This window comes from Anser brachyrhynchus (assembly GCF_964034855.1).
Source record: "Anser brachyrhynchus genome assembly, chromosome: 14".
Classification (NCBI taxonomy): Eukaryota; Metazoa; Chordata; class Aves; order Anseriformes; family Anatidae; genus Anser; species Anser brachyrhynchus.
The window spans coordinates 1685150-1710778 of record NC_137709.1 but is presented as its reverse complement, the minus strand read 5'-3'; the positions used below and the strand labels follow the sequence as shown (position 1 = coordinate 1710778).

The 25629-nt window shown below is 46.1% G+C and overlaps 2 protein-coding genes across 4 annotated transcripts in view; one reads left to right on the top strand and one right to left on the bottom strand.

Annotated features, from left to right (window-relative positions):
* The window catches only part of SHROOM1 (shroom family member 1), a 30857-nt gene extending 16734 nt beyond the window's left edge, over window positions 1-14123 (bottom strand). The window contains exons 1-2 of one of the 3 annotated variants that reach the window (XM_080555369.1): window positions 13155-14123; window positions 12632-12881 (exon numbers count right to left, since the gene is read on the bottom strand). The gene's annotated coding sequence lies outside the window, so the exon portion shown is untranslated. Of the gene's footprint in view, window positions 1-43; window positions 1691-12631; window positions 12882-13154 lie in introns of those variants that run through there. The other 2 variants (XM_080555371.1, XM_080555370.1) reach the window with 2 other exon arrangements.
* A 6306-nt stretch (window positions 14124-20429) lies between these two features.
* Window positions 20430-24653, top strand: GDF9 (growth differentiation factor 9). Its single transcript, XM_080555376.1, has 2 exons — window positions 20430-20928; window positions 22470-24653. Exons 1-2 carry the CDS (start codon window positions 20499-20501, stop codon window positions 23420-23422), a joined length of 1383 nt encoding a protein of 460 aa, XP_080411502.1. The 5' UTR covers window positions 20430-20498; the 3' UTR covers window positions 23423-24653.
* Window positions 24654-25629: the final 976 nt, after the last annotated feature.

Here is a 25629-nt window from a genome sequence, read left to right as displayed (position 1 = left end):
GAACTTGCAGAGTGCCAAAGAGGCGATTTCCCCAGTCACTTACCTGGCCGCCACGTGGCCGGGACGCCTCAGAGGCAGCAGGCAGCCCCGGGCACATCACAGGCTCCAAAGCCGCGTCCACGCACGATTCCCCTGCCTCGCCCGTGGAAATCGCCCTTTGGTTTATTACATTCCATCGTGCAGAGTGTTACAGCCACGGTGGAAAAGAAGGAACAGCAAACAGCAGGCACGGCTATTTCATTATCTCACCGGTCAATTATTAACAGCAGCGCTTGTCCTGCCCGAGCCTTTCGGGCCGTGGCCGCGGCTCCCACGTGGGCAGAGCCAAAAAATTCCACGCAGAGGCTGCCGAGGCCGCGGCAGGCAGAGCCCTCGCCCTCCCGCAGCCAGCGCGGCTCCGTCTGCCCCCGGGATGTCACTGCCAGAGCGGGCTCCTGCTGTCCCCAGCCCAGTTTGTCACCCGGCCCAGAGCCCTTCCCTGGGGACCGCGCTCCCGGGCTCGGCTCCGCGGCAGCCGAGGAGCGCCACGAGACGAGGGCCAATTAGTCCCGCTGGAAGCAGGGAGATTTAATTTTCTTAAAGAATTACGTGCTGCTTTCAGAGGAGCAGAGAAAAAGGGCTGTATGATAAACATCAAGGCAGATCAAGGAAGCACTGAGGCTGTGTTTTATGTGCCGCAGGTTTGGGATTTTTTTTTTTAATCTTTTGTTTTTGAAATGCTTTGTTTGTGAAATGGCACAGAAGGCAGAGACTGAGGCTTTCATCTACTTTGTGCGACTCTGAATCACCTCAAGCCTCTGCAGTAAATTCCTTCCTGCCTCCAAATACATTTGCTGGAGTCTGATACTGTATTTTATAACATCCTTATCTGGTGAGATGAATTCTGACTAGTTTCCAGCTGGCCTTAAAAAATAAGCCGATTTTATGTCACTATTTTTTCCTCAGACTAAGCTGCCAACTGGCCAGTGTCATCCAGGCAACAACTCTCCCATTTGTTCTTGTGTGTAGTCTCCCAGGGAAAAAACGGGAGTTTCTTCCAAGCTTCCTACAAAAAATAATCTACATGCTAGTGGCCAGATTCAGTTTTCAGTTAGCGAGAAGCAGCAAAACGTCCTCCGGCAGGACCTGGCTTCAGCCTCCCGCTCCCCTGGGCACAGCAGGACACGGGAGCTGTCGGAACGCAGCTCGCTGCTGGTTTGCTCAGCCCACGTCTGAGGGTTTCTGCAAGCAACAACCTGGGTCCTCTTCTAAATGGCGTACAGAGGCAGGCCAGCCCTCAGCCTGACTTACACACACACACATCTCAGCACGGCACCGTGTGTGAGCTGCAACGGAGCGCAGAGAAGGGCTCCTGCGGGTTACTCAGTAACTAGCTCCGTGTTTAGCCACCCCGCTTAACAGTGCTGCCACAACGCCGGGACTCGCTATCTGATGGAGGCAAGTGTTCTGAAACAGGAGGCGAGGGGACCGCTTCAAATGGCCCGAGAAACGAGAAGTAAATGCTGCGCTACGCGTTGCCTGCTCGGGAGGAAAAACACAGAACTGGGCAACTCCTCGCAGGTCACCGAGCTCTTGTTGGGGAACAATTGGAGGCACCGCTCGTGTTCTGTGCGCACGGCAGGGGCTGTGAGCTTCCTTCGGGACAGTAAGTTTCGTGCAGCTCTGTCAGAGACGGCTGGTGGTTAAAGAGCTGCAGACAGAAATCCGAGCTTAGTCCTACGTGGGTAACAGGGGTTCAAACGTACCGCGAGGAAAAGAGAAAATACAGAAAGCCCAAGCCATCATTTTATCATCCCACGCCTTGAAAGGTTAAGGCATTAATTCCTGCATCTCCCAGCACCGTGAGGACGGCGAACCTCAGCAGCTAAGCAATCAACTCTGGAGAGTTTGGTTCAGCTCCTGGATTTGCCACGGATCCTTGTAAGCTCTGGCCCTTGTACCAGGTCGAGGTATCTTTAAGGCGTTAGAACGCATTGGGGCCGAGACGGTGTCTGAAACTTTTCCGGACACAGCCCAGAGCCCACACTCCCTCTCCCGATCACTCTGGACGAGAGCTTCACAGACATCAAAGATATACCAAGTTCAAACACCCTTAAAAGAAACGCATCGCCAGGCATCCCTCATACGTAAAGCGGGGATAAACACCACTTGCTGCCACAGTGCTGCGAGGATAAATCCATTACAAACTGAGGGGCTCCCAGGAGCAAACGCAGCTTTCCTCTTAACCCGGCAGTGCTGAACGGCTCCGCGTGGCAGGGCGTCAGCAATAGTTCAGAGCAACTCAGCTGAAACCTCACAAACCAGAGCAAAGCCTCATCGAAATGGCCCTGGCAGCACGGCACCAGAGCCCCAGCCCCTAAACCAGCACAAGCTTTACTGGTAACTTCAAATAATACACGGCATCACGCATACAATAACAGCATACACTAATCATGAAAGCATTTCAAAATATAAATCGCATGCCTCCAAATGCTCCTCGTAAATCATAAACCAGTTACCTGGCAAAGAAGTCACTAAGTTATACACACAGGCTGGGGCCCGTCCAAGGCCCCGGCTGCCACAGTAAGGCTACATTCTGCAAGTATCGACAACAAAACCTTCTCACTGCCTTCGCATGGAGCGCTGGAGATTTGGGCTGAATAACTGCCCTTTGCTCTGCCCTCAAACGCAGTCGCTGCTGGGGCAGAGCGGTGCGGCCGCTTAGCGCGGGAAGCAAGAAGGTGCTCCGGAGAGCCGAGGGCGAACCGCAGCCCCGCTCAGCATCAGTGCAGCGACATGCCGAATGAGGGCTGAGCGGTTTGCAATGGAGAGACCCCAAAAAGAGAGAACTTACAGCTGCTCCCACCGATTAAAAACATCGCGATACATCAGGAACAAGTGAAACCTTGCTCGTACCTGGCTCAGCCACCAGCATCCCGGCTGTTCAGTCATCACCACTGGTGATGGTGTTGGGAAGCGAAACCCAAAGGGGGGAGCAGTGCAAACACAGCACGCCCACCCATGGGACCCTCCGATCACTCAGTGGGCAACTACCTTGCGATGTTATTTTCATTACTTGGCATCAGCGCGGGTACAGATGGCTGCTCAGGGCTACTGGCTTCAAAAACTAGGTCAATGGTGGCAAAGATAGAAAGGAAAAACAGAAATCCTGGGTTTTATCCACCCATACCATGCAAATAACAGCAGCCTAACAGACAAACCAGTATCCCTGAGAGCCCTCATCACCCCCAGACTTCACAGATGCAGCTGCATTACTGAGCAACCAGACTGGTTAGCGGGGCAGAAGACCGGGACAGGGTTGTTATAGACAAACACTCATTATTTTTTACCATAACACAATAATTCCTATGGGAGTTAATCCTTCTGCATGATATTACAGCAAACATAATCGATAGTTTTCCAGCATTTCCTAATATGTAGTTAATTTTTTTGGTAGCAGTTTATAGATAAAATGCAATATAAAGCCAATACCATTATTATAATTCCCAAAGATGTGCCCTGGTTCAAAGGCAGACATCCCCGTGTTCCTTCAGACCCTGATTTTATAGAAAATGTTCTGCAGCCAAAGTAACTTACAGAAGCTTCCTCTGCTCCTGCTCCTTCTAAGGCTGGTTCCCCCCTTTGCAGCACCAGAGGCGGTTGCGGTGCATGGGGCTTCTGCCATAGTGTCGAGCAGAAACAAGCAGCTGTGCTCTGGGGAACAAGCAAGCGCAGATGCCAAGAATTACCTTAAATCAGTACTGCTGCCAAATGCTTTGCATTGGGAAAGCACAGCCATGCTTAGTCACATAATCCTCCACTAGGATTTTTGACCAAGTCAGGTTACAGGATTTGTCCCCGGTGAAATATGTATTATAATTGTGGATCTTTAGGTTAGAACGATCAAATCATACTTGAAAGCATCCTCCGAAAAAATAAAACAATATTAAGCTGAACACGTTTCCCAACTGAAACTCTGCTCTAAGCACATTTAGATGCTATACGGCTGGTGACCCAACTCTCTGAACCCAGGGAGGAGTCTTTAGCAAACACCATGCACTGTACCAGACACAACGGGGACGCTTCAGTGTCTTAAGCAACGGGCTGCACCAGCCTGGGTGACCATGCAATGGTTTCAGTTTTACTGTTCAATCTGGTTTCTCAAACCAGCTGAACGTCACTCAGCATGGCTCACAGGTTACCGGTGATCCCTGGGCCACAGGTTGGAAACTCTTCAAATGGTTTAAGCGCAAAAGTTGCTGAGGTAAACGCTGTGCAGGCTAGCAGCTCTCCGTCAGCAAAGGCTGGATTTAAGAAGCTGGGATTTAACATCCCCCAAAGAAAAACACATCAAGTTTGCCATTACATTTACGACTTCCTCCTAATGTCTAAACCTCATTTTGTGTAAGCTGATACTAAACATAGTAACATCTATTGATTAATTTGTATACATTTCAAAAGAGCTCTATTTTTGTTTTACCGTAGTATTATTAATGCCACTGTGCCCTGTACAAATACCGTAACAGATTTATTTGTGCAGTGAAGCACTGCTCTTGGTAACGAGTCTCTCGCGGGACAGAAACCCATCCCACGACGTGCTCTGAGCACCCTGCCAAGGAGCTCCCTCCCACACAAACGGGACTCCGGGTGCTCAGGCCTGTCCCTCTGACCTGTGCCCACCTGTACCAGAGGGTGTACCCTCGGGGGAAGGCTCTCAAAGATGCCAACGTGCATCCAACACACAGCCAAGAAACACAGACTTACTGCAAATCCACTTTGGGTCTGATATTGACTCCGATCATCACTGGCAGAATGCTTTCTGAACTCCACAGATTGCAATTCTTTATCCTGGCTAAGTGAAAGGGCGTTCAAAAAGATATGGGACATTTTGTTCAAGAAGTGTCTCACTGGTCAGAAGCTCTGTGCTTTCTTTTTTCACAGGTAATTACCGAAGTAGAATTTGGATGAGACTTGTCACTACATTTAAAAAATTGTTCAGGAATCGCACTTGTAACTAAGCATGAGGGAGTAGTGCAGGATGATAATAAACAATTCTCAAGCGACTGTGATCCATTTGTTTATCTTTCAGGCATTGCAGAATGTGAGAGGAGTAAATAGAGAGGGATATTACAGGTCCCCTGGGCCAAGGGTCCCGCAGAAGAGCAGAAATACCAGCTGCTGCCTGCTTTTGTCATCAGGTATGTGCTCCTCTCTCTGCACTTAGGAAAATAAATAAATAAGGAGGAATTCTGGGGGGCTGTTGATACGGTTTCACGGCAGAGGCAGAGGCAGGCTCTCTGCTTTCTCTCACAACACTCAAGTACAATGGTGTCTTTGTTACGGGGAGGCTAAATAAATAATGTAGCCATCAGATGTCATAAAGAAAAGGAGCATTACATGATTAAGCTCGGGGCAGCTTTGCCACTCTCCCACGTAACAAACGCACGGCTAAGGCACCACGGACTCTGCCGGCAGTTTAATCCAGCAGCTTGCATTTTTTTAAGGGAAAAATTGCAGAGGGTCAACAGAGACGCAGAACACGAAGGTCCGGGGCAGTAAGTACAGTTCAGTTCAGGATAATGACTGATAACAGGTATTTCTTTCCCATATGCTTTCATTTACTGCGTTGGAGCTTATGAATGCATAAAACCAGCTGGATCCGAACTAACACCTCTTGAACCCAGCTTTTAAAGAAAGCTGTCTGTCTTGCCAAGCAACCTGAGCACATAGTTTCAGAAGTAAAAGCAGTATTATTCTAATAATCAAACTCAAAGAAGAGTTTCAGAGGTCTCCAAACAAACCTGGTTCATTAATCTTTTGACTGCCCACATACCTTCCTATTTGGTAAGGACTCATTTGGCCAGCGGTCTGGAAACGCCGGTTAATCATTTAAATTTTGTAGGCTCCCTCAGCTTCAGAAGACATGGGGATGACAGAATGATGTACAAATCCATTTTAAATTTCAGATTTATATTTTAGGAAGCATGCATTTGCTTTTCCACTCAACACTTTTTGCTAACAAGGACCTTATTCTGCAAGCTATGCACAATGCAAATTTCACAACTTTTTTGGGAGTTTTCACTATGTTAAAAAAAAAAAAAAGAGGAACAAGTTTCAAGATGTCTTTCATATGGTAAAGTTATAAGAAGTTATTAACAGGAATGCAAGAAGCACAGAAAGTGTCTGCTCTGGAAATTCCTACAAGCTGATATACAAGAAGATACAACTGATTTCTGCTTTTTAAATCTCATTTTATATATTAAAGGAGCAATTTGCCTAGCTACCCAGCACAACATTCTACTAGTCTTCATCTAATGACTGACAATCCACTAAAAAACCCCACTAACCAGAAATGGGTTTATTTTTCATTTGATATGAACAAATCCCTGTTATTTTCGCAGTCTCTTCTATATGAGTTATGCAAAGTTACTCGCAATATGTATAAGTATACACAAAGGTGTTTTGAACTCAACACTTCTCAGAGGCAGAGCCAAAGAAAGCTATTCAATGGCCAGATTTGAGGCTACACAGCGATTTACCCACATTCCTGCAGTAAGTTACTGGCAGAAGTGGGAAGAGGATAAATCTTCTGTTTTCCAGTCGCCTGCTCTATTCACTAGACCACATTTCCTGCGTTGGATAATCGTGCTACACGCAGGCTTTGTGGGTGCATTTCCAAGGGTCAGCTCAGGTTATGGCCTCCGGTCCTTAAGCCCCAGAGACCTAAGGTTACATGTGCAAGCTCATTTTCCCTTACCATGCAAGAACAGGCTCTCCTGACCCTACTGAAGTGCCACCTCAGCCACCTTTGACTCAGATACCTTAGAAATACCACAGAAGCAATTCTAAGGCCCATGGCACTTACCATGTGCCTCACTGCGGATTTAAGCGTCCCCTTACAGGTGTTGGTAGCAGGACTTCCACACGTCCTCTTCATTCTAGTGCTTGAGATCTGCCGTGTGGAAAACGAGAGCAGCTGGTGCGCGAGGAAGGGCAGGGAGGGACAGACACGACACGGAGTCGTTGTCACCCCTCTAACTCTAAGCTCGATTACGGTTCTGCATCCGTCTGCTTCGTGGGACTGCTCGGCCTTCGCTGGAAACCACCACACGGCAGAAGCGGTAGCTGAGCTTCCGGAGGAACAGATGCTGCTTACGGAAAGCCGTACTCTACACTTAAAGCAACTCATCTCAGCCAAGGTTCGCAAGGAATTCTCATGAGATTGCAACTGGAAGCTCCAACTTTCACAGCAGCGGAAGTGTCAGAGACGTGAGCCTTGTCATCCTGACCTGATGGGAGCATCTTTCTGGAGTTGTCCTGATACAGACAGTTTCACTTGGACAAGTAAATCGGCTCGGTAAAAAGTGCCTCAATTTACAGCAAAATAATTTAAAAAAAAAAAAGTACACATTTTTGTTTTGTGCCAAATAAATGCTCCATTCCACCCAAAATTAAAGATTTCATTTTGAGGTATTGGGAGTAAACAAAGCCAACAAAGAACTGCCAATGTGTCAACCTTATCGGCAGCGTAACTGAGCAGTGCGTAGCCCGGCGAGGGCTGCAAAATGCACCTGAAGGCGGGGGACTCCCCTGGGCAGTTAGCTCCTCCGGAGGTCTCCTGGCAGCGCTGGAGGCACCTAAAGCAGCAGAGGCCTGAGGACGGTGCTCGTGCCCCTACGGATCCTGCAGTTCAGTTGCCTTAGATCAACTTCTACAAAGTTCTACTTCTACAACTTCTACAAAGTCTTCAGCAGCAGGGATGGGTGAAGGGACGGGGTGGGGGAGGCATGGACAGGTGCAAACTGAACACTTGCCACAAGCAGAAGGACCATGGTATGCCGGATTAGACAAAAACACAAGTAGTATGTGCTCATCTGATCCCAGGCTGGAAGGGCCTTGAATGTATAAATCCCCCAGCAATGTGGAATATGCACCTATTGCTGTTGCGGGGAATCAGAGCAGACGACCTCCTTTCAGGCCCGATGGAACTGGCATTCCCGGCACAAGCCAAGCTGCTATGGATTGAAATTCTCCATCAGCCTTTGAGGTAGCAGGGAATATCAGCAATCTGAGACCCTGGGGCATCACATCGCTGCTGTTCTGAACGTGCCAAAGCAGGGTGGGCGCCACATTCGAGACTTGCACAAATCTCCTAAATCGGACCCACTGGTACTGGAAACATTTCCTTACAAGGCTTGGCTGTGTGAAGAACTGAGCAGGGCAGTTTGGAAAGCTCAGACGCTGGTCGTTTCTCAGGACAGTTTTGATAATGTCGGTAATATACAGGAAGCATTAAATCGTTAATGCTTGGTTTTCTGCAATATCTGTTATGAAGCGGAGTCATTCTTCAGTCTTCAACAAACAGCCTTGTATAAATGCCTTGTGATATTTTAGATGCCAGAACATTCAGCTTGAGCAACAAATATCTAATGTGATGGGATTATTTCAAATACAGAACAGTAGAAATCCAGAGATTAATGGTGACTGTTCACAGAAGTACAACGAATTGTCAGGTCACGCCCTTACACTTTGTGGGCTCCAAGATTATTACAAAACTCAGCTCAAACTGTATGATTGCTATCCAAACCGCTTGTTTTACAACGCCTGGAAAGTTTGTTGGCAATTTTAAAGTAAACATTTATTTGTACTTGCATATTAGTAGCTTTTTTTCCCCAGAAAAAAAAAAAGACCCGAAAAAGCTGATTCATATTTTTTAGCATACAAATTAATTAACACGAAACATTTTCTTCAAAACAGGATTGAAATTGAAATTGTATTAGATATAGACTCACTGTACAGTACAATACAGTATTACTCCTGGACAGATGAGTAGCAAAAAGCTGTTATTTTAAAATTCTGATCATAATCCTGCCCTGCTACTATAACTGGGAGTCTGTACAACAAATGTAGGGACAGGTGCAGGAAAGCCCATGATGCAAGAAATAATCTTACATAGTTCCACGCAATGGAATGCTGCAGTGAGAATTAACTCCTAAAGAGGAGAGATGTCATTGTGTATTTGGGATGAAAAATAGACAGGTTTGTATATTCTAGAAAGGTCCCATGTATATCAGCATTGCTCCGTGTTTCCTGCTACGGGTACTTATTAAGACAAATGTTTATCCATTTGACTGGAATATTCCAGCTGGAGATATGTCCACGGGTTTGGGGGTTAGGTTTTTTTCTTAAGGGGTGGAATTGTCAGATGAAGTTTTCCAGCTGTTTAAGACAAGGCTCAGAGTAATATATTGACTTCACAAGGTGAAAAAAAAATGCTGCTAATCCTTCGTTATGAAGCACTGGATCTTGTGGTTTCGAGTTCAGGCAAAATCTGGCAACAAACAACTGCATCAGATGCTCGTTTTGATGTATCTGTGAAATCTAAATACTCTTAATTTGTGAACAAATTTAAATCCCTGAACAATCACTTTGCATAAATTCAGTAGAAATTTGACATATTAAAATTTGCATGCAGGCAACCCACATGCAAACTTGGGCAGCCTGGACTTGTTTTGGCACAGAGGTCGGCACTCAGAATTAAGAGCGGCAAGGAAGAGCTGTAAGACAGACAGGGAGACGCAGCAAGAGCCAGAAGGAGAACTGGGGCTCTTCAGACAGAGAAGGACAAAATCTGAAAGACCAAGATACAAAATTGAATGTAACTAATAAAAACAAGTATTAAGTTTTCTTGACTCAGCAATGAGGAAACGTGTTGCTAAACAGGCTACAGTCTACGTTTAAAGGTCCAAAACCGGTCATTACTAAAAGCTAATACACAGTACAAGAACTCAGCCTGGAAAAGGGAAAGCTCAGCTTAGAAAGCTGAGTACGTTGCAGGTCCTCAAACTGTCGGAGTGTGAAAGACTTTTAACCGGGACATGTAAAGACCTGGTCAAAGCAGCCCCAGAACTGTCACTGGGCATCTCAGAAGGCAGAAGAAAAATACAAATGAAATGCCTGTTAAAGGAGGTGAGCTGGAAAGCTGGTGTGGAGGGGGACAGAGAAAGAAAGTGTCTGGTTGGCTTAACTTGGATTTGACCTCGTCTGTTGTTGACAAGTCTGCATTTTTAATAGTTTTTGTTAATTTACAGTTGCTTATTTACATGGATTATTTACATTAACTCACTTCCACATTTCCATACGTTCACTGTATGAAGACTTTCCAAGTTCAAGCACTTTACATATTGCTGTGCTGCAGTTTGGAAGCATTCGGGTTTGGACCACGTCTTTCATTCCTTACTGCTTTGTAGGCTGAGAGCTGCCAGGGGCAGCACCAGAGGTTCTGGGGGCGAGCAGAAGTTCATGCAGATCCCCAAGCTCACGTAGCCAGCGGCACGGGTCACTTAGCGTCCCGGCACGAGGAGCCAGAAGCACACGTGTCACCTCGCACCCAACACCTCCCTGAACTTAGCTCTCTTCTGGCAGGAAGGCCATGGTCGTATTTATGTAACGATGGATAGGTCTGAGAGCAAGGACAGGCACTCCGTTAATTTGCATATGAAACAATCATAAACATCTCGTTCTCAGACATATCGTCTACACCCGTGCGTGCACACAGAACAGAAAATGTAAATTCTGTAGCACTCGTGGTGATGCACAGGATGATATCTGGGCATAATTTCCTAATTGTCTGGTTTCCATCCTGGCTTGGTGTGTGTTGTACAACCACAGGAACACAAAACGCACCGAGTCAGGAGCAGCATCCCCCTCACTGTTGGTGTGCCTGACTTCACTTCCAGGCCGTACTGTCAAACATTCATTCTCTCTTAGCAGTATTCAATGCCAAAACCAACACTTTGACCCATGAAATCATCGCCCTCCTGAGAGTAAAGAATCTTCCAAGTCACCTGAAAACTTGTCTGTCAGACTATGGGATATTTAAATACATTTATTCACATTTCAAAGTGTATGCAGTCTGACACAAAAACATTAACTTCCATTGTAGTTCTCCAAAAAGTTTACTCAAGGCCCTCTGAAGTAAATGGCACCCTGACTTTGATTTCAGTGTTTTGAGTCAGACCTAAACCAGACCCAAAGAAACGGGCAGAAGATACCCAAAAGCAATTCATCTTCTGCGTACCCTTGAGATAAATACTTCTCTCTTTTAAAGCAAGCTTACATTTGCCTCTCTTGTCTGAGTGGGCAAAGCAGTCAGCTCCAGAGCCGGCCTTGCGCTGGGCCAGCACTTCCAGGGTCAGCGCGGAAACCTGGCTCTCCTCCGCATACCTGCACAAGCGGTGACTGACATCCCAGTGCCAAAAGATGAAGACGCAGGTAACAGGAATTGGAACATATTTTTTAAAGACTGAATAAAGTTGACGAGACATCATTGATGTCAGGTTTGAACATATTTCTAACGCAGCTTTTCCTTTGCAAACAACTTCTAAAGAAATTAAAACTTGATTTTAATAACTAAGATTAAGAAAACATCATAAGCAAAGAGGAACTAACTGTGATTAGTTCTTTTTTCCCCTCCTCCTTGCTTTTAGTCATCTGTATAAGAATTATGCATGTGTAAAATTATATTAAGAGAACAGTCGCAGAACTCCCATTGCACTTGTGTCTGCCCCGCCCTGCAACTCCTTTTCAGCCCCCGTTTCACTGGGTTACACCAGCAGCCTCCTGGCAGGCCCTCACGCCGCGCTCAGCCAGCACCAGTTTGCAGCTCCCAGTTGGCCAAGGCCAACTGGAACCAGCCATGAGGGTGACAACGTGGCTCCGAAGCCACGGGTCGAAGGCAGCGGGTTCACTTACGCTTCGGGACTGGCACAGCCAGCCCAGCCACGGCTGGAAGCTCTTGGAGATTCCGGTAGGTTGAGGGCAAACTTCAGACATTTAAGTTACTAAAATCAAAGCATGCGCATTTTTTGGAGACTTATTAATTGGCTAGACTTGGGAAGGTTTTCAGAGGGAACAACAAAAGGCACATCCCTGATGCAAATTCATGCAAAACAAAAATTAGTTCCCTTCTCCAAGGCGTGGGAAATGAACTTGTTCAGGGACGGGTCAGAACTACCGAAAATAGGCAAGACAGCATTTTCTCCCCTAAGCTTGTTCTTAGCAACACAGGATTCATTTTACCCGCATTTTCCCCTAAGTCTCGATGAAGCGAGCGACCGGGGTGCAAATTATCAGACTGTGTCAGAAGGAGGAAATGAGCACACCAGCTGCCTGCCCCGCACCCAGCAGGGCAGACCCTCGGGCGGTGGCAGGGCTGGGGGCAGCGTGCCCCAGGGCTGCCCCGTGCCCCAGGGCTGCCCCGTGCCACCCGTGGGCACCCACCCGTGGTTTCCAGCAGCGGGACCCTGGCAGGCCAGCACGGCGCTGCCGGCAGGAATCTGCCCCCCTGCATGTTTGGACTTGCACCTTAGCGCCAAACAGAGCCAAACAGGAGGCAGCACCGGAGCGTACAAAGCCCTCTCAGGCAAATTCGTAAAAACCTAAATTTGCATTTTCTCTCGCCACTCGTAAATGGCTGGAAAAGCTTTTGTGACTCCCCCCACACACGCTTGAAAATACTTTTCTCCCTCAGTCACACCTCCCCGCCCCTTTGTAATTCATCTTGGATTTCTGTTTCCAGATGCACGCTGAAATTGTTTTTCAAGTTTTAACCTTAATATTTTCCCATTAATTCTCGAACTCCGGTACCTACCATTCGGAGATGCTTCCCCTTCTCAAAAACATCACCTCGGGAACGTTTTTCAGCACAGAGCGCTGTGGAGTTGAGCGTGGGATTCCTCACAGTGCTCTTCCCTGAAGCACGCTCGCTTCTACCTGACGCTGCTTCGCTCCCGGCATTGCAGGCTGCTAAGGAGACCTCGCCTTCTGAGAGAAGAATCCTATTAACAGGTCTCCGCACAACAGGAAAGGAAGGGTCCAGGCAATTACTGCCCCCGTGATTTCTGCAGGAAATAATTATGCGGCTCAGGCCTTTAACAGAAAGGTTTAGCAACCTCCTGCTGAAGGCAGCATAAATAAGGCACATTGTTACGCACCAGAACCCCTTAAGCCCCGTAACCCCGCACACTGGAACCTATGAAAGGACTCCTTTTACCACCGGAATCACACCGCGTTAGATAAAACCGTTCTTCAATCCCGTCTGTCCTCGGCAGCCCGCGGGGCACCCTCTGGCACCCCCCTGACACCCGAGGGTCCCCCCCCCCCCCGGCACCTACCTGGGGCAGCCGCTCCCCCGCTGCCCCGCTCATCGCCCCCCGCCGGGCTGCGGGGCCAGCGGCCAGCGCCGGGCGCGTCGGGGTCCCGGGGATGGTCCCGGGGGGTCCCGGGGGGTCCCGGGGATGGTCCCGGGGATGGTCCCGGGGGGTCCCGGGGGGGGTCCCGGGGATGGTCCCGGGGGGGTCCCGGGGGGGGTCCCGGGGGGTCCCGGCTGCAGCCCGAGCCCGGAGGAGCCGCGGAGGAGCCGCAGCCGCGTCCCGGGGCGGGCTGGAGGCGGCGGCGGCCGCCGGGGGCTCCCGTGGCGGGGCAGGGAGGCAGAGCCCCGAGGCCACGCCTGGGAGCGGGGCCGAGCCCCGAGCTCCCCCCCCGGCTCTTGCTGCGGAGCCGAGAGGCGATCCGAGAGCCTCCGGGGAGCCCCTGCTGGCACCCGGCGCCTCCCAGGCTGCCCGGGCAGGGCCAGGGGGGCACCAGGGGCTCCCCGACCTCAGGTGTTGGCCTCGGAGGCTCCCTTCCCCTTCAGCTTGTACTCGAGAACTTGCCAGGCAGGCAAATAGCTCGGGAGAGGTAACTGGTAATAACTGGTAACCGGTAACTGGTAATAACCGATACTAGCACAGAGCGCGGGGTACGTCAGGCTGGGCGCGATGGTCTTTGCGGGTCCCTTCCAGCTGAGCTTTCTGCGCGAAGGACTTTGGGGATCTCAGCTGCCCACGCCGAGGCAAGAGGAAGAACGCCGAGTGTAAGGTCCCCCTTTCTGAGCATTTTTAGAATTTATTCTGAGCGGGTTTTTTTTTCCTTCTCCTTTCTAAAAACAAGGAGGAGGGGAATAACTCCTGCAGTCCCGTCTGCAAGTTTATGAAGAGCAGGAAAAAAAGAAGAGCTCACTCTAACCACGTATGTTTTTCACAAAAACTTGCTAGACATCTATAGCACCTTAAGTGTACCCGACTACATCGTGTTGTAGAGTCCCACCTGACAGCAAAGCCAGGCTGTGAGACCCTGACAAACCCAGCAGTCACCACCTCGCAGCTTCTTCCTTAGCAAAGGACGTGTTTTGGGCGGCCGCACGACTTTGTGCGGAGCGTGCAGCCGGGGAAGGAGGCATTCAGCTCACAGGCCAGGTAAAGGCACAAGGGAAAAAGCAAGAACGTGCAGCCGAAAGGCAAGGAGAAGGCAGCAAAAGCCACGCTTGATAGCAGCAACCCTCAGGCTGCATTAAATGCATTGTGAAAATAAGCCTCGGAGCCACGTTATGGGTAAGCGTGCAGCTCCTGCCCGGAACAGAACTCGAATGTGCAAACTAACAGCAGTTCTGTTAACTTCAGATGTTTTATTTCAACAAAAACTTAATTATATTACAAGACTACTTCATTCAGGTGCCACATGGTCAGTCATATTTGTACGGGGGTGTACAAATCCCCCTAGCTCCGTTCAAAGGCCCATGCGCGATGAGTTCCTACGGGAGCTTTCACCCTCTGCAGGCCGTGCACCCCAGAGCCGTAACCCTCTGGCCGGGCCGCGTGCCTACCGGGTGCTTTGCAGCCCGGAGGGGACGTAAGGGGAGGTGTCCCTCTGACGGAGGGTCCCTCAGGAGGCTTGCACTGCTATCTGCGGCAGCTGCTCTCTGCAGCCGTTGTTTCTTTTCAGACAATGAGCTCTCATTATTTTTTTTTAACGAATATCTGATCACGAGGAGAAACCTGCAGGTTTCCATGGGATGTTTGCTTAGCGGGTGAATTGTGGGTGACACATCATAGCACCGCGTATCTACATCCTTCACCAGTCGTCACGGGGATGACAGAAAGCAGAGTGTGAAGGACTTGTAAACTAAACTCTCGACACAGGAGAGCTCTAGGAAAGCACTCCAGAAGCACGTACCTTCGCCGCCGCAAAACTGAAGAGGTTTGACCGAGGTAAGACACCGGTACCCAAACGGCCACCGGCAGCCTAACAGCGGAGGAAAACTGGGCTGGTTTTCAGCGGCTGGGTGAGGCCGCCAGGCTGCTCTGTGCTAATCATTTGTGTTCACAACAGGACGAAGTAAAACTTTTCTCACACTGCTGCCTGTTAAGTCACTAAACTCATGCACCAAATGAACCAGCTAACTGATTGCCCTGTCAAGAACATTTATTAATTCCCACTGCACAAAGCGCCCACAAGGTCACCCGCCTCGGTGTGCACCACGCGGTCAGCGCAGCCGTGCCACCTCAGGCAGCTGGAAGTAAAGCACAAAGGGACGGCAGCAGGAACCCAGCAACGTGCTCGGATTCCAGCCGGGTGCTGCCTTCCCTGCATCCCCTGAGAAGCCTTTCTGCTCTGTACAGAAGAATTAAAAAGGCTATCCGATTATTCATAGCTCGATCTTCTAGCAACAAAGGACAGATACCTGGTGGGAACAACAGAAGCGTAGCTACAGCAAGCATTAACACGAGGCACCACTGTGACAGTTTTGTAGAGTGGGAACCCAGTACTTCTGACACGACGCAGTCAGAGGCAGAAACAGTTTGTTAATTCTTTTTGGTTGACTCTCTACTGGGCCATGGACAGGAGAATAAACCATCCTATCATTATGCCACTGGAGAAATCCACATGCTCCCCGTAGCTCTACGAGGACACAGGAGAAGTTGGGCTGTCTTTTGGCTAAGGCAGAGCGAGGCCACAGATGGCAACTGTAAAGCAGAGGGGTGGGGGTCCCGCTTGCCCTGGGGCGGGGGGATGCCCTGTGTCAGCCCTTCCTTCTGGAGCAGACATCGTTCTGGTACAGCACAAAGCTCACCTCCTTCCCTTACCACCTCCCTGGAGTCAGCCACCAGGCAGTAACCTTTCCAGATCCTGCAGCTTTGGGGCCTTGGCATATAAACTAAGATACAGGCCCTCTAAGGCAATTCCTCTTCCTGCAGACTTTTTCCTTGTCTAAAGAACTGGGACAAGTACAACCCATAAGTTTTGCATCATTTTAGGTTCTAAAACCTGACTAGCGTGGAAAAAAAAAAGCAGTGTTCCACCAGCTTTCTGAAGTCCATCAGCACTGCTCCTGGCTTCTCACCTACCCATTACAGTCGTATCTGACAGACACCAAAGAATACTTGAGACCCACTCAAGATCTTGGCTGCGTGTCTGGTTGTGTACAAACATTTCAGGTCCTCACAAAACTGTCATTATCCTAGCGCTGAATTGTTCGTAACGTTTAACATATTCATCCTCAGAGTACCCCCACAAAGCGAGGGACGCAGCAGTGCACTCTGCCAACCCCCACCCCTGGGGTCGGCTCCCACCGCTCACCTCTGAAATTTTCAGACGAGATCTTCGTGCTGCCCTCAGTGCAAACAAAAGCAACAAGCTCTTGTGACCTTCTTTAAACCTCTGAAACTCTGCTCTTCTATGATGCTAACAAATACAAGACAATTCTTGACTGCTGACGGGCTGAGCCCCTTCTCTTGTCCTTTGTTTAGATTACTAACTCTCCGGGCAGTGTAGTCTGTGGTTATGCAGCACACAGGAAAATGGGTTTGTGGTCCATTAGGGAAATATCTAGGTTCTATAAATAATGATAATATAGTGATGGTAGATTAAAACATAAAGAAAATGGATGATGCATGCAAAGCTGCATAGGTAGCAGGAGAAATAGTCTGCATTTAAAAAAAAAAAAAAGGAATTCATAAACTATCCATCAGAGCCATGGACTGACATCCTCGAGTAGGTTTCACTTATTTTCCAAAGCTCTCTGGGAAGGCTGACCTTTCAGCTAGGAAAATGAGTCTTCCATAGGACAATTATAAATATGATAATGACTGGGAAAAATCTCATCCACCGTGGCTGTTAAGAACAGCTCAAATGGCAGGCACAGTGGCAAACAGAGCCCAGTCTTCTGGCTAGCATCAACTTAAGGAATCACTAATGTTCTCGTCTAGGAAATAAAAATGGGCAGAGGCTGCTCTCATCAGTAATTTAAAAGAAATCTGTTTTATACTATAGTCACAAAATCAGTGGTACATATTTTTTTTTAGCCCTAATTCTGTTTTGTTGAACAATGACACGTATACGTGAGTCAGCTCATTAAAATAATTTGTTTGATCTTTTTGGTTTATGGCAGGAAGAAGCGATTAGAAGTAACAGGAAGCATTTCTTCTTTCTAAATTGTTGGAAATTGCTGCAGCTCACATCTGTATAGCAGACACACAGCTCAGCATTACGGTGCATGGGTAGTTAGCCGAGTTTCTGCAACTTTATTGACTGACCCTGCAGAGAACACCTGATACTTCTTGTATTTCAAAGTGCGCTGAATCAGCTCGGCGAGCCAAAATGAAAACACTTTGTTTATCAGGGCACAGCAGCTACACCTGTGATTAATGCTTTTGCTCCCTTGTGGTAACAAGCAAACGTAATTATCTAGCTACAGGGTAAAGCCACAAATTCTTCAGCTCTGTTTTATAGGAATTTAAAGATTGTTGCTAGTTTACGACAGTACAGACTGGGTGCTCGGTGTTTCCCACGGAAGAAAAAGGAAAAAACAGTTTCTGCTGCAACAATCTAATGATTAATAATAGACTGAATAAATGTTTCAGATATGTAAAACACGAGAACAACAAACAATAGCAACTTTAAACAAATACTCTGAAACTAATCTCCTTGGACATTGTGTTTTACTAAACAAGAACCTTCGATATCTCAAATGACCATGCCCATGCATTTCAGCTGCCTACAGGTGTAAGGATGTGAAGCCTTCACACACATCCCTGCAGTTTGTAACACTTCAGGAAACCTGTCCAAGTGCTGAGAAACCTAAGTCCATTAAACCCCCCCAGTCTCGATGATGGCTTTGGCAGCACGTGCAGCTGGAGGGGCTCGCTTGCTCTTCCCTCTTTCATCCCCCCAGCTCCCGACCCCGCTGCAGGTCACCAGGGTCAGCCCACAGCCACCTGCCCAGGGGAACTGGGTTTCAGAGTGAAACATCAATGGCAGCTTAAGTTCCAGTTTTCTGCCTTTTTTCACAGCCTAATGCAGAACAAAGGAAGCCCTATTTATCAACAGCCACTCAAGAACTACCTAAAGTTATAAATTTGTTCGTGGGAAGGCTCTAAAGCTTCAGTAATGCTAAGAATGGCCGAATTCCTATGAAGAATATTTTTACTCCAAATTACACACTGGAAATGATCACATTTTCTAAAGAGTCTAGTAGTCAGCAGACCACAGTCACATCAAGTAAACTGACAGAATTCCACAGATCTAGACCAGTCACGGTTACTAAAAATACAGAAGTTTAGCCCTGGGATTCTTTGAAAGTGTCCGTCCACAGCACCGGACCCAGTGAGATACCAGGATGACTGGAGGTAAATGAGATCTAACCTCCTTCTACCCCCAAAGCATCCCAGGACACCGAATAACGTTACCCTTAACCTGAGGATGAGCGGCAGTTGGGCTGATGGCCCCCAGCAGCTCCCAGCCCTGGCCACCAGAGCACAAGATGCTTTAGATTTCCCCCATCATTGCGCTCCGTGAAGGCGCCTCTTCAATGAGACATCAGTTCAAGTTGGATGCATTTGGACTTTGCTCTCTGCTTCGATTTCCAACAAAAGAACTAATAGGTCTGGATGAGTTTTATGATCAGGCCGCTGAACTTTTCAGAAGAGTGGCATATCTCTGGTCAGGGCTACGTTTAAATCCTCAGTTACAAATTTCTGTGACCTGTTTCATGAACTTTTCGGTTTACTTAAGTAAAAATTTCTAAAGCTACATGTTCAAGAATACTCTTTCCAATGCAGTGTATATATAAAAATATGTAAGATTATTTTGGCACCCACCATACATGCTAATAGTTAAGGATTTGCTATGCCTTTAGCATTGAGAAGTACCACTCATCTCCCGCTGAGCCTTGAATTGTTCAAGATAGGCTCAGTTGTTCTCAGGCTGTCCAGTGAATTCAGAAAGGTAAAGCACATATTCACTTCTTGTCGGATTATTTTCCAATCATTTCAGCTCCCTGAACGGACTCCCCACAAGATGTGATAAGATCAAAATCAGCAAAGGAGAGAGCAGGGATGCACGCGTGCTTTGTAGAAAAGAGCAGTGTTAGAAAGCAGCTTAAATCGTCCCGGAACAGCAGAAACTGTCGTTACATTTGTCTGAACTTAACGTGAAGTGGGACTAATTCACACCCCTACGGGAGGAGCAGATCAGCCTGTCTGGTGCAAGCTCACCCAACAGAAGGATATATTTTTAAAATGAACAAAAACACTGATCACCTTATCCAAAGCGGTTTAAACATAGCTGACCTTAGACGTGACGGTATCCCCCTCTTATCGTAATCAAAACAGCTTTAACAAATGTAACAGAAAAGGTAATATTGTTTCACAGGAGATTGTTATCTGAATTTACCTTCCACTCCAAACCAAAGAATGCCAGGCTGACATTTCTGTCAGTTAATTAAGCATTCTCTGAACAAGTACTCCTTACTTAAGCCTTAGGATGTGAAAGTCTGATTACGGGTGACATTTCACTAGGTTATCGATAGCGTAGCTCTAAAAACAAATGCCATGAAAATACATTTTCTTATGCATTTTCCTGATTAAATAAAACAAGCCCCATCCCTTTAGTTATGTTCCGTAACAAAAGTTCCCCATGTTCCTGAAGCAACCAGCATTACTCCAGTTAGAGCCTCCTGCAGCACGCCCCACAGACAGCTGGTACTGACCGAAAAAACCACTCTGCTTTTTTGCTTGCCTCAGCTAAGACTGGAGGCGAACGTGTGCTGGAATGAGAGGGAACCTGAGGGTACGACAGCCACAGTCACCTCTCTCTCAGGTGGATGTTAACATCCACAAAGAAGCAAAATTTGAGAAATACATTAGCAGCAAATGAAAAGCACTTTCACCCTTTTTTATTACCTTATTATTGCTAATGGCAATAGTATTTAGCATTTTAGATATATTTAGCGATGACAATTAGCATTATTACTGACATTTTCTTAACAGTTAACTCGCAAATATCAAAATTCGTGCAAATAACATGCATTCAGTTACACTTGCCAATATTAACTTGTCTCCCCGGCTCCCTCTGGAGGCTGATAAACGAACACTTGTATTGCAATTTACCACGTGAAAAAGGTTTACTCGGAGAATAAGGGTTTTGCTTACAAAATGCTTTCATGTGCAGCGACTCTAGCCTGAATGCAAACAAGCATGTGGGTTCCGCAGCCAGCTGCAGGTCTTCCTCTTTGGTTTCTAATGAGAAAGAAACCTCCCTCCCATGCCACAGCTGCACCGTATATAAGGGCTCATGCTCATGGACTCTTTTTTTCTTGAATATTTTAGGGGAGGTGTTTTTTGGCTGCAGCCCTAAAAAGTATGGAGGGTACCTGGAGAATTTGTGTTTGTTTCTATTGCTATATTCACTGGCTTTCTTCTAGCATCCAGTGTTCCCCCCGCTCCAGGGACAGTGCAGCATCTGACAGGATCTCTGGGTTATTGGTAGCTCCTGAGGAGGCCCCCAGCGAGCTAAATCCATTGTTGAGGCTGCCAAAAGGTGTGAGACGTGGATATGCCCTCCTGCCACCCCTTCTCAAGGTGTTGTCTGACCAGGGACGCCAGAGCTGGGAAAGCGAGGCCCCTAGGCTACAGCCAGACTCCAGAGCCCTCAGGTACATGAAGAGGCTCTATAAGATGTCCGCTACCAAGGAGGGGATCCCCAAGGCCAACAAAAGCCACCTCTATAACACTGTTCGACTTTTCACCCCGTGTTCTGAATGCAAGCACAGCCACAGGGACCTAATGAAAGGTAGGTGCGCAGTGACCTGAACTTCAAAGGTTCAGCTGGTTGGGGTTTATTTTGGCATGTTCTATGCTTGCAATATAGCAGAAAAATATCTCACTCCATTGGATTTGTTGCTATTTTAAGCCTGATGGCTCTTCTCTTAGCCTGTGTAAGTTCTTTGTAAAGAACTCCTTGCCTTGTGCTTTTCCTAGAAAAGAATCATAACCAAACATGTGAAGAGTAGAACCCCTTGTAAGGCAGGGGCAGGTCTGAAAACTGGGGTGGCTGAGCACATCTGTGACTTAGGATTTTTTTTTTTTAATGTGGTCTAGTCAGAGCAACAATCCTTGGCCTTTAATTTTACTTACGTGATTGGTGATGAGTTGTCTGACTTTTCCTGACTTGGATTCCTCCGCTTGGAGAGCCAGATAACCTGAAACACAAACATCATGCTCACACACAGTAATGGCGCTTTGAGGTTGAGGATTGCTTAAAAAGTATTTGCTATAGAAAAAATAAATCAATGTTTATGGCTAAAATTTCCTGGCATAGTATAGTCTACTGCTTTAAAAATATACTGTCAATTAACAGTTAATCTCATGATTACATATCCTAAGTACAGTAATAATTAATGTAATAGCCTGAATCTGAACCAATGTCCTACAACTAATTTTGAGGCTGTTATTCAAATTTATTATTTTAGAGAAGTCATTGATATAGACCATATAAGTTTATCAAGATCTACAGAGCCCTCATCTGACTTCTGATTATACAGTCTATTAAAGTTTGATGATCAATTAATGTATTTATGTGGTCAAAAAAGAATGCTTTCTGACTTACAGAAAAATAGTGGTGAGAAGTAAGAAAAGCAATATATTATGTCCACATCTGGAATGCAGGCCAGAAAATGGTGTTATTAATCTCAAAATGAAATGGAAATTAGAGAAAAATTTTTTTTAAAAAAAAGAAAAAGAAATCATGCAAAAAGATAAGAATAGTGTATCTTACAGTATGAGTGAATAAGACAGAAATCTGCATTCAGAATGGCTTGGAAAGTTTGTTTCATAACAGAAAAGCAAAGTGATAATTTTTTTAATTAGTGTTAATAAGTTTCTGCCTTGCTATTAATCAGACTTGCTGTCAGCTGTTGGTCAATAATACATGAGTAGCAAGAATACCTGGAGTTAATAATAAAAAGCTCTCAAAGCATTCAACTTAAACTACTTCATTTATGGCTTCTTTTATAATCCAAACTGTCTAGTTCCTCCTTCCCCATATCAACAATGGGAAAAGCCAACTGCTAACATTGCTGTGTACTGCCTTATAACTAAACAGATTTTAACACCTCTTAAAAGCTTGGGGCTTCTTGGCTTTGTTGTTTTCTTAACTTTTAAATCTTGAATTTCTGCTCCAGCCAAGAATTTCATACAATAAAAATATGTTCAGGCATCTAAATTGGTTTCTTCTGCTGCTTAATCATTTCTAATTACCCAGTAGACAAAAGTATTTGTCTTGGTGGCAAATTAAGGTACAGTAACTGTGCAAAATTTTGTTTCCCTTCTCAGGAGACCTTCACTCAGGGGATTTGCTCTTCAACCTGGATCGTGTTACTGCTCTAGAGCACTTACTCAAGTCTGTCTTGCTCTATTCGTTTGACACATCTGTTCCCACTTCTTCTTCCTTTACATGCATGTGCCATTTGTCTGTTAAGGAGCATGATTTCTCTAGCCAAGTATGTCCCAGTGTTTCTCACACTGTAGCTTTTAGCCTGCACTTTGAAGTTAGAAAACGCAAGTGGGTGGAGATCGACGTGACTTCTTTTCTCCAGCCTCTAATTGCTACTAACAGGAGGAATATTCATATGGCTGTGAACTTCACTTGTCTGATGGGTGATCCACAACACAGCACTGAACAGGACAATTACATTAATATGGCTCTGGTTCCCCCTTCTCTTCTCCTTTACTTAAATGATACCAGTGAGCAAGCTTATCACAGGTGGAACTCACTCAGACGTAGAAGGAAAAACCCAGTGCGGCCCAGGCAAAGGAACAGTCTGCTGGCTGATATTACAGATGACGAAGGAAGAGAGAATCCGCAAGGTAAAAGGGCCTCTCGACGTCGAAGAGACGAGAATCTGAACGAAGCTCCAGCAACTCCACCTTACAATCTGAGTGAATATTTCAAACAATTTCTGTTTCCTCAAAATGAGTGTGAGCTCCACAGCTTCCGTCTAAGTTTTAGCCAGCTAAAATGGGACAAATGGATAATAGCACCACATAGATACAGCCCTCAGTATTGCAAAGGGGACTGCCCGAGGGTAGTGGGGCACCGTTACGGCTCTCCTGTGCATACGATGGTGCAGAACCTAATATATGAGAAATTGGACTCATCTGTTCCAAAGCCCTCTTGTGTTCCTGCTGAGTACAGCCCACTGAGCGTGCTAACGATAGAGCCCGACGGCTCCATAGTCTACAAAGAATATGAAGATATGATAGCTACTAAGTGCACTTGTCGGTAGTGGGTGAATCCTAATTCATTTTACACTTAGCTTGGGTATTTTGAATTATCAGAATACCTGTAGCATTTGTCTAACAGCTCTTTAAAATTGGTCAGGATTTAGCATGCGATTAGTAGGTGTTTACATAATAGCACTTATTTTTGTAGCCACTCAGCTTTTCTAGAATGTGAAATTAAATGTAAATATCTTTTTATTGGAATAATTTTGCATTTAAAATATGAAAGAGGTTTCAATTACCAGGTGCCTATTTTAAGCTGTTTTGTTATAGATTAAAAAAAAAAAGGAAATAAATGCCTATCATGCATACAACTTAAGTTCAGTGCCTGCTAGTCTTCCTCTATGTAATGAAATCTTTTGTAATGACATTTCTGACAAGTGTCTATGGAAAGAGGAAAGACTCTAATATTAAAATTACTTTCTCAGTTTTTTGCTCATATTCCCTAACACATTTTTCTAATTCCCCTAGCAAGAAGACAACTTTTCCTTGCAGTTCTGTTTAAAAAAAAAAAAGTTAATCGGGCTGTTCCTTGCTTTTCTTCTGTTATGCTCTTGAAGCTTTCTCAGCAATGGGTGGTAAGAATTTAAGGAGAGATATCTAGTAATTTGTAGAAAAAAATCAAATCACTGAACTATTTGAACACAAACATGCAACAGCTTACACATGCTGTTAAAAAAACCTTGATCTGTTTTTTAGAACAATATACAAGATTGTCATGGTGTTAGGGTATGGGATTCTACCTGTAAAACTATGCTGCCACATGCTTCTGAGGTATGTGGAAATGTTCAACACTGTCACTTAAAGGCTTTTAGGAGGTTATTAAATTAGTTTAAATGCTGTTAAATGTCTAGTAGTCTGATATGAGATGTGAAGGTGTAGGGCCATAGCCTCATTTCCTCTCACAATAAGGGTGTAGGTAACAGTCCCTTAATTATGTATGTTTTTAAACAAAATCTTCACCAAGACTAATGTGTTTTCTCCTAGATTTTTCTAGTTACAAGAATTTTGTTCAAAGCACTTGTTTTGGGTTGGGGACCCAAGCTAAGAGAGCTTTAGATGAGGCTCACACAGAAGACAGCTTTGATGTGGATTTTTAACAGAAGGATGTGGTGTAGCACTGTCTTGTGTGGTTTTATTTTTCTTTGAATCGCTAAGACTAGCCTTTAAAAGGGCTTGCAAATGTATTGATGCATGAAGTCCCTAACTTCCTACTAGACCCTAACATTAGAGCCTGACCTGTGCAGTACCCAAGGGCTTGGGAACTCAGCCTGGCAGAGAAAGGCCTGAACCTGAGGTGCCGTGCGTGACCTCCCAGCGCTGTGACAGGACACGGACAGTGCTTCACCTCCCAGATGTGAACCAGCCGGTGCTGCTGTGGTGCTTCTGTGAGCCTGGAGTATCCTGCAGAGGTGCAACGCTGCCTGGCGAGCAGTCACATAACTTCCACCAAAGGAGGCCTCTGACTGGGGCCGCTACCTAAAAATAGTGCTTGCTTTGGCTCTGATCAGAGGTATGGCTGGAAAACACCAAGAGCTCAAGGCAAAAACCTTGGTGTCAAACAAAATTCTAGCCCAGGTCAATATTGTGTTTGATTGGTGTAAAAAAACTTCCCTGCCTAGTGAGTGTTGCTCCCACTAACCCCTTTCAAACCCGGGACATTCAGCTTCACCAAACAGCTTCTGTATTTAAAACTGTGTCCCTTCACATTATTATTTTGTCTCATTTACAAAATTGTGACAATGTCAGTTAGGTTTTTTTTTTTTCCACATGGTATTTTTGGGAGGATTCACATCTGTGAGGAGATGCACATTGCTCCCACTAATCCCTTTCAAACTGGGGGAATTCAGCTTCACCAAACACTTGTGTTTAAAACTGTGTCCCTTCATGTCATTATTTTGTCTCATTTATAAAATTGTGGCAATATCATTTAGTGTTTTTTACTGACACAATAAAGAACGCTAAATGACATTGACACAATGTCACTTAGTGTTTCTTTCTCCACATGGCATTTTGGGGAGGATTTACATCTGTGAGGGGATGCGCTCACAGCCTTCACGTTATTATTTTGTCTCATTTATAAAATTGCAGAAGTATTTTTTATTTTTTTTTACTATGACAGCATCACTTAGTGTTTTTTGTTGTGGCAACATCATTTAGTGTTTTCCACGTGGCATTTTGGGGAGCATTTACATCCGTGAGGGGATGCGCG

Coding starts and splice junctions, on each gene's coding strand:
- GDF9 (XM_080555376.1), top strand. CDS start 20,499: ATGGAGGGTACCTGGAGAATTTGTGTTTGTTTCTATTGCTATATTCAC. Junction 20,929..22,469: donor CCACAGGGACCTAATGAAAG/GTAGGTGCGCAG, acceptor TTCCCTTCTCAG/GAGACCTTCACTCAGGGGAT.